The following is an 8173-nucleotide window of genomic DNA, read 5'->3' as shown; positions in this document are numbered from 1 at the left end:
TTCAGAATACTTCTTTCAACACTGCATGGTGTCATATAACAACACTGTTAAGTGTTATATAAGATTTAACAGTGGGCGGAGCTTATTTAACACTGTCCAGTGTTGAGACAACACTGAGGAAACCAACAATGTGAATTAACACCAACACTGGGTGTCAGTTTACTCAGAAAGTGTTAAAATAGACCTYGGGGGTGTTAAATCAACTCCCAAAAGTTTAACACTGACATTTTAACACTCCTGWTTTTGCTGTGCTATAGCAGCCCAGAAATGTTTTATTTTCAAAAGAATTAAAAGATGTCAACAACAGAAGACTTGTCCATCTAGCCTTACATATTGGAGCCAAAGTCTGACYCTTAGCCAAGGGACAATGAAAACGACCAAATTGTAGTGGATTTGAATCATGGTAATTAGAAACGTCATGGAAAAGAGAGGAAAATATGACCCAAACAGAGTGTAAAGATACAGTATTCTTGCAACACAGGGAGAGACTAAATGAAACTTTTATGCCTCCTATAGATACTAGTACACAACAAAATGCACTTAACAGCTAAAAAGGTGAATTTTGAATGAATTTCCCCTTTAAGACTATAATTACGGAGCTACTTCTGGCGACGCGTTAAACCAACGTGTGGCCGTGAGATAATTTTGTTAAAGATACAGACATTGTTGGAGTACGACTGCATTTGAATACATTGTTTTTGTGTTAAACTGAAAGGTACCCCTCGGTGGATCTGTACCTTTTGACTCTGTTATTTTACAAACTCATTATCTGACACCCACCATGACTGTCTGAAGTGTACCTGTCTGTGTTCAAATYTAAACAAACAATTCGTAATTGTTGGCAACATAACAGGACTCTGCTGATAACTGATAAAGGAAATTATTTCAATTGGAAGAGCTTTGAAATAATTTTCAAAAGACACCAATGTTATAAACTGAAATATAAATTGGTTGTTTGTGTCTCCACTCCCAGGCATTGTTAAATACAACATTAAAATTTGCTATTACACAACTCAAACTTGGCATTTGCACATTTTCTGAAAAAAAAAAATCCAGTTGTGTAACATAGACACTTCCCTAACTCCCAATGGTTAAACATCAACAGAGGACAATAAACAGACATTTGGACTTCCCTGACTTTTGTAAATCTGGAGTTTGAAAAATGGGGTTTCTTGCTCTGGTTGAACATTGACGTAAAACAGCAGCAAATAAAAACCCGTAGACTGCTCTGCAGAGGCAGGATCATTTCTGAATCTAAGACAACTGAAGTGGACTTATTTAAGCAGCGTGAAGATGAGGACACTCTGGATTCAGCTGGTTGCCATCTGTGTTTTTCTACAGGTACGTACTATTATTGCATGATAAAACCCAACATGCATTAAAATCTGTTTGTGTGGAATATTTGTGAAACTACAGAAAACTGTCTTTAATGAGCATTTCTGTTTTCTTTTTAGTTTACTTTTGCAAGTGTTTAAAGAAAATGTTGAGTAGGTCCTCTAGTCGAGTTTTTTGTTGGAAATGTTTCATCTCTTCATCAAGAGACTTCTTTAGTCTGAGAAGTTGCAGGTAAACTCAGCCTTATAAGCAGTACTTTCACATGGTGGACAAACAAGTTAAAGATAACAATCTAACTGGTTGTTCATGTGCTAAACAGACCATCAGCCTAACTATCGTTAGTGCCCAGATGGCCACTTCTTGTTCACAGAYGACTGAGTCATCCTCTCAATAACAGTACTGTTAGAGAGGAACAACTGGAAATGGAGACCTCCATTRCTGTTTAACAGTGGGTGGTTTCTCTTCACAAAAATGTCTTCCTTTTCGCTTCTCTCAAACCAACGTTCCTCTCTATCAAGGATGAAAACATCTTCATCCCTGAAAGGTGACCGCTGGTCTGTAGATGAGTGTAAACTACAGAGTCCTGATCTGATGATGTTGGTTTTCTGTGCTGGGCCATCCTTTTGGACAGTGACTGCTTTGTTTCCCCAATGTCTAACTGGTCACCCAACAGCATACTCAATATTACTTTGTTTGTGCTGGGGGACCAAATCTTTGTAGTGAACCAGTCATTGCAGAAATGCCACTGGAATGTCATGTTTAGAAAAACAAACATCTCAGTTTCTCTGAAACTCTCACAACATACAAAATGACCACTGGTCTGGCTCTGGGTTTGGGGTCCTCTTAATCAGAGGTGGAGGCCTCTGTGTCCAATTGTCAATCCCTATGCTGTTATTGCAAGCATAACTCAGCCCTCTGTGAACAATACGTGGCCATCAGGGTGATCGGTTATTAGGCTGATGGTCTCTTTTGCTTTGTGAACAATCAATTTTGGTTGCCATCAGTAAACTTGTTGATCCAGCAGGTGAAAGTACTGCTCATAAGGCTGAGCTTACCTGCAACTTCTCAGACTGAAGAAGTCTCTTGGAGAAGATGAAATGTTTCAACCACAGATGCATCTATTGCAGTTTTCTACCTCCGATTTTTAAAATGTCCAGAAACATTGAAAAATACCCTTGAGACAATACAAACTTGTTTTAACTGGACAATAGGTAGTGCTCACAGCAAAAAAAAAAAAAAAAGGGGGGGGGGGGACAATGGCTGAGCCTGATTTTCAGATCTTTATGAAGGTAGAAGCCAATCTTTTCCACCAATCTTATTCAAGTATCGGTCTATATTCCAAAATTAAGTAATAAAATTGCTGTTATTGTGCTGTATTTTTAAATGGTTTCTTATAATACAACACCCGCATCACTGCAGGCACAGCACCAACCCACCTGTTGATCTCCCGCTCCATTCTTCCCTCATTCATGAACAAGACCCTGAGATACTTAAACTCGTCCACTTGGGGCAGGACCTCCTCCCCGACCCGGAGAAGGCACCCTACCCTTTTCTGGCTCAAGACCATGGTCTGGGATTTGGAGGCACTGATCCTCATCCTGGCCGCACCTTGGCTGCTCCTAGAAATTCTGTCCATAAAAGTTATGAACAGAATCGGTGACAAAGGACAACCTTGGTGGAGTCCAACTCTCACCGGAAACGAGTCCGACTTACTACCGGCAATGCGGACCAAGCTCTGGCACSGGTCCTACAGGGACCTAACAGCCCGTATCAATGAGCCTGGTACCCCATACTCCCAGAGTACCCCCACAGGAGTCCCCGAGGGACATGGTCGAACGCCTTCTCCAAGTCCACAAAACACGTAGACCGGTTGYGCGAACTCCCATGCACCCTCCAGGACCCTGCTAAGGGTGTAGAGCTGGTCCGCTGTTCCACAACCAGGACCAAAACCACACTGCTCTTCCTGAATCTGAGATTRGACTATCCGACGGACCCTCCTCTCCATAATCCCCACATAGACCTTACCAGGGCAGAGTAAAGTACAACACAAATATCTAAAACCCAAGTAGACAACTGTCTGTGTTATGGGTTGTTCTGAACTGTAATTTCCCTTCATGGGATCAATAAAGTTTCATTCATTCATTCATTCATTCATTCATTCATTCATTCATTCATTCGTATGAGAAGCAGAAGAAGAGCTACTTTTATTAAAGAGGAACGTTTTAATGAAACAAGCCCACTAAAGTTGTACTGTGATGTCCATTTTAAACAATTCTTCCTTGTAGTTATAGCCAGTGTTTCTGCACACAATTCATAATAAAATAATTTGAAATTAGGTGTTATGTCTAAATCAGCTGTGCCCAATCCTGGTCATTGAGGCCCACTATCTTGCATGTTCACTTGCTTTTACAAATAAGTGATTAACAGGAGAAGAACTGTTGAAAAGCAAGGAAACAACTAAAACATGTGGCCCTTCAGGACCAGCATTGGGCCCACTGGTCTAAACTCACTAATAATTCAGAAAATAAATAAAACTCAATTCATGAATCTTTTGTTTTACATTTTCAGATGCCCGGTTGTTTCCCAGCATGCCGCATTGCAGGCTCAGTGGCCCACTGCTCCATTTCAACCCTCAGCTGGGTTCCTCCTCTGCCTCCCAACATCACCCACCTTTTCCTAGACATGAACCGCATCCGTGAGATCAACGCCACCTCGCTGGCTGGCCTGAAAGAGCTCCAGGTGCTGGACCTCGGACACCAATTGGTCCCACTTGTGATCAGGAACAACGCCTTCAGCAGACAGAAGCGCCTGAGGAGGCTGGTGCTCGACTCCAACTCCCGCCTTCAACTGGAGCCGCAGGCCTTCGCCGGACTCTCCGGTTTGCAGGAWCTCCAGCTGAATAACTGCCAGCGTAATGACTCGATACTGACTGAAAACTACCTAGAGCCACTTACCTCTTTGCAGACTCTGAACCTCTTTGGTAACAAGATAAACCGGGTTAGACCTTCCATGTTCTTCAGGAATTTAACACATTTGACAAATTTGAACCTAAAGCTGAACAGCATTAACCAAATTTGTGAGCCTGATCTTGCTGGTTTCAAAGGACTGCACTTTAGGATCTTTAGCCTGGACTCTGTCTTCCCCAGAGCGATGCTGAGTTGGAATTTCGACTGGCAGAAATGTGGGAATCCCTTCAACGGGGTATCATTTGACACCCTTGACCTGTCTGACAATGGGTTTGCCCTGGATAATTTAAAACTGCTCTTCAAAGCCATCAAAGGGACAAAGATATCCCACCTCAAACTCTCAGGGCATGTAGGGAGATCATTTTCATTTGAGAACCTCCCAGATCCAGACCACGGTACGTTTGAAGGCTTGAGGAACAGTTCCATCCTGTCTATGGATTTATCTAAAAATTACATATTTGCGTTGCAGCCGGGGGTTTTCAGTCCACTCACCGAAGTCGAAACCATAGACGTTTCCCAAAACAGACTGAACCAGATACACAAAAAGGCCTTTGAAGGTCTTCAGGGTCATTTGAAAACACTCAACCTGTCACACAACCTGCTCGGAGAAATCTATTCCTATACGTTTGCCCACCTGACAAAGTTGGAAGTTTTAGATCTGTCTCACAACCACATCGGTGTTCTAGGTTCTGCTTCATTCATCGAACTCCCCTACCTGAAATCTTTGAACCTGAGGGACAACTCCTTGCGTCAGTTGGGTTTTCCCGCATCCCTACTGAGTTTAGATCATCTTGAGTTAGACGACAATAAGCTGACCATTTCACCGTCGACAGTGATCAGCCTCATTCGGCTCGCGGGCAACGTCAAATCTCTGAGCATTCAGAACAACCGTCTGATGAATCTGGGGGACGTTCATACGCTCTGGGGTGGGATGAAGCGCCTGCAGGTGCTTTTATACAGCGGGAATACCATCAAGTGGTGCTTCATCAACAGGCAGTTTGGGCCAAACAATGTCAGGTTTCTGGATCTTCATAGCAGCTCCCTGGAGTCCATCTGGGGTCAGAGGAAATGTCTGAATCTGTTCGACACATTCGGAAACGTAACCAGCCTCAACTTGAGCTTTAACGGCTTGAGTTCTTTTCCTCAAGGCGTCTTCAAGGGCCTCACCTCCGTGGAGCAAATGGACCTCTCATCTAACTCCCTGACGTATGTCAAGCCCAACGTTTTACCCCAAAGTCTGAAGTCTCTCAACCTGTCCAARAACTTCATCGCCGCCCCTGATCCCGCTGCTTTCAGCTCTCTCAGCTTCTTGGACCTCTCCATGAACAGATTCCACTGCGACGAAAACCTGCAGAGCTTCCTGATGTGGATGAAACAGACCAATGTGACATTCCTGAGTCCTGTACAGGACTTCAAATGTGAGTTTCCTGCTGATTCCCACAATGTGTTACTATTAAAATATTCTGCAGGGAACACATCAGGTAAAACCACTACAAAAAATATAAAAAATAAAATTTAGATTTTACTTTGAAATACTCCCCATAAAGCATTCACACTAGTAGCTATATTCCTGTTTAAAGTGCTAATTTCACCATATATATATCAACAGGTTCAGCTCAGGCGTGCTTTTTCTTTTAGTATTCATAATATTTATGCATTTTGAATGAATAAACTTTAATTAAAACATTTTCCACCATAGAAATACACAGAGAACTCTTCAAAAGTCACGTTCTAACCTACTGACTCTATTTTGTGTTTGTGTAACTTTTAGCTACTGTTTTGCTAATTTAGCCTTTTGTAACTGTTGTAAATTTAGGCTATTGGCTACAGTTTACCTGCATAGATATTTTAGCTACTGTTTGGATAAATATAGCCACTTGGTATTGCTAAATTTACCTTTTAATAACGGGTTTTTTCCGTTTTATAAAGAACAGTTCTTATGGTTTTGTTTTGCAGATTTTAACTTCAACAGTTGAATCAGCATTTTCTTCTTGAATAAACTGAACTTTTAGTGTTGCTCAGAAATGACAGAAAGTGCTTCATTGTTAAAATGATGTATTTGTGTTTAACTCTTAGAAGTTTTAAATTAACACACATTAAAAATTGATTTTGGTTTATATTTTTATAAGTTTTATGTAACAAGTGGGTTTACATTAAAATAAACATTGATTGTTTAAATGTTCTTTTCTATGTTCTTGTTTATTTTTACATAAATTCAGTGCCAGGGCACATATGACATTACAGATGACTTCCTTATATTTATCACAATGAAAAACTTTTAAAAACTAAATAAATAATTTCAACATTTAGTCCTTTTGTGAGTTAACTTGCTTTAAAAAGTACAGTTAAAACAAACAGAAATAACACAAACAGTTATTTTACTGGTGTTATCATAGAGGTAATCTGAGGCATGCTGCACGTTTTGTTTCATTTCAATTCAATTCAGTTCAAAAATACTTTATTGATCCCAGAGGGAAATTAGGTTATTGTTCCCAGAGGGAAATTAGCAATTATTAGAATTTTTTTCAATTTCTTTTTCAAGAAAAAAATAATCCTATTTGATTTAAATGTGTTTAATTCCATCAAAAGGCCAGAAGGGGGCGCTCCAGCTGTTAAATATACCTCCACGGGTTTCTAAATTTGTCAAAAGCTCTGTTTTTCATCCTGGGTCAGGTTTCTGTGACCTATCATTTACATTATTTTTAATAAATCTTTGATGGRTAATAAATGAAAACACAATAACATTTTTGTTTTGTTTGTTTTGTTCTAACCCTAACCCAGGATGGAAAAATAGTTCTTGACAAACAGGGACTCAGAAACCATCCTGCTCAGGTCATATTTTAATATTCAGTGTTTTCATTTCACATAAAACCTCCATCATGAATAAATAAATCCCAAAGACACAGGAGAACGGTGAAAACAATCTAAAACATAAATAAAAAAACAAAAACCATGAAACTGTTTTTAGTTGGGGTTTAGCAGATTAGTATTTTATAGTATTTTATAGTATTTTATAGTATTTCAGGACATAATTCATGTAATAATTAACTGATTTCAGAATAAGTGTGTTTTAGATCAGGGCGAGGTAAAAACGGTGACGTAATGAAAACCACCTGATTCATCAGGATCAGGGAGAAGAAATCATCATCAAGAAGCAAAACCTTTATTTGATTTTATTATTTTTGATCCAGACACAAGCCCACCATGTTACATACGCACATACACGTCGTCACAACCCCCTCCAGTTCATCCCATCCTCCATCATCCTCCACTGCAGGTTACCATGGAAACAAGCTTCAGTAGCCTCCTCCTCCACTTCCTTGTTGCCTTTGGATCCTTGCATCTGTTTCCTTCTCCTCTTTCCCAGCCCCCCATACCCACACACAGCCGTAAAGCTGTCATAATTAACACATCTTCAGATTGTTTTAATTCATTATTCATTCATTGGTCCTCCTCTTTTTAAATGTTAAGAATAAAAATTAAACTAAAACTATATTTAAATGAGCAGTGTTTGATATAAACAGCTGTTTTTGCAGCGTTATGCTCTCACTGTAAAAATGGTCAACTACCAGGTTAATGTAACTTTTCTACAACACAATGAATATATTGATTGATTGATTGATTGATTTATTGATTGATTTATTGATTGATTGATTGATTGATTGATTGATTGTTTGATTGATTAATTGATACTTTATTGATCCCTGAGGGAGATTCAAGGCTTCCAGCAGCTGTACATTTACAGACAATAAAAATAAAAAGAATATACATAAAACACAAATAAACATAATAAATAATCTTAATTTTGCGGTCAGTTGCACAAACAGGAAGAAGCAGAAATGTGTTCATTTCTAACAAACTGGGTCAATTAT

The 8173-nt window shown here is 39.6% G+C and overlaps 1 protein-coding gene across 1 annotated transcript; it reads left to right on the top strand.

Annotated features, from left to right (window-relative positions):
* Positions 1-1269: 1269 nt before the first annotated feature.
* Positions 1270-5864, top strand: LOC106532847 (toll-like receptor 5). The gene is made up of 2 exons (XM_014029002.1): positions 1270-1341; positions 3904-5864. The coding sequence occupies exons 1-2, from the start codon at positions 1294-1296 to the stop codon at positions 5818-5820; spliced, it is 1965 nt and encodes a 654-aa protein (XP_013884456.1). The 5' UTR covers positions 1270-1293; the 3' UTR covers positions 5821-5864.
* Positions 5865-8173: the final 2309 nt, after the last annotated feature.

The sequence above is a fragment of the Austrofundulus limnaeus genome, unplaced genomic scaffold, assembly GCF_001266775.1.
Source record: "Austrofundulus limnaeus strain Quisiro unplaced genomic scaffold, Austrofundulus_limnaeus-1.0 Scaffold837, whole genome shotgun sequence".
In the NCBI taxonomy this organism is placed as follows: domain Eukaryota; kingdom Metazoa; phylum Chordata; class Actinopteri; order Cyprinodontiformes; family Rivulidae; genus Austrofundulus; species Austrofundulus limnaeus.
Note: the sequence above shows the minus strand (reverse complement) of the source record. Positions and strands in the feature narration are given on the sequence as shown.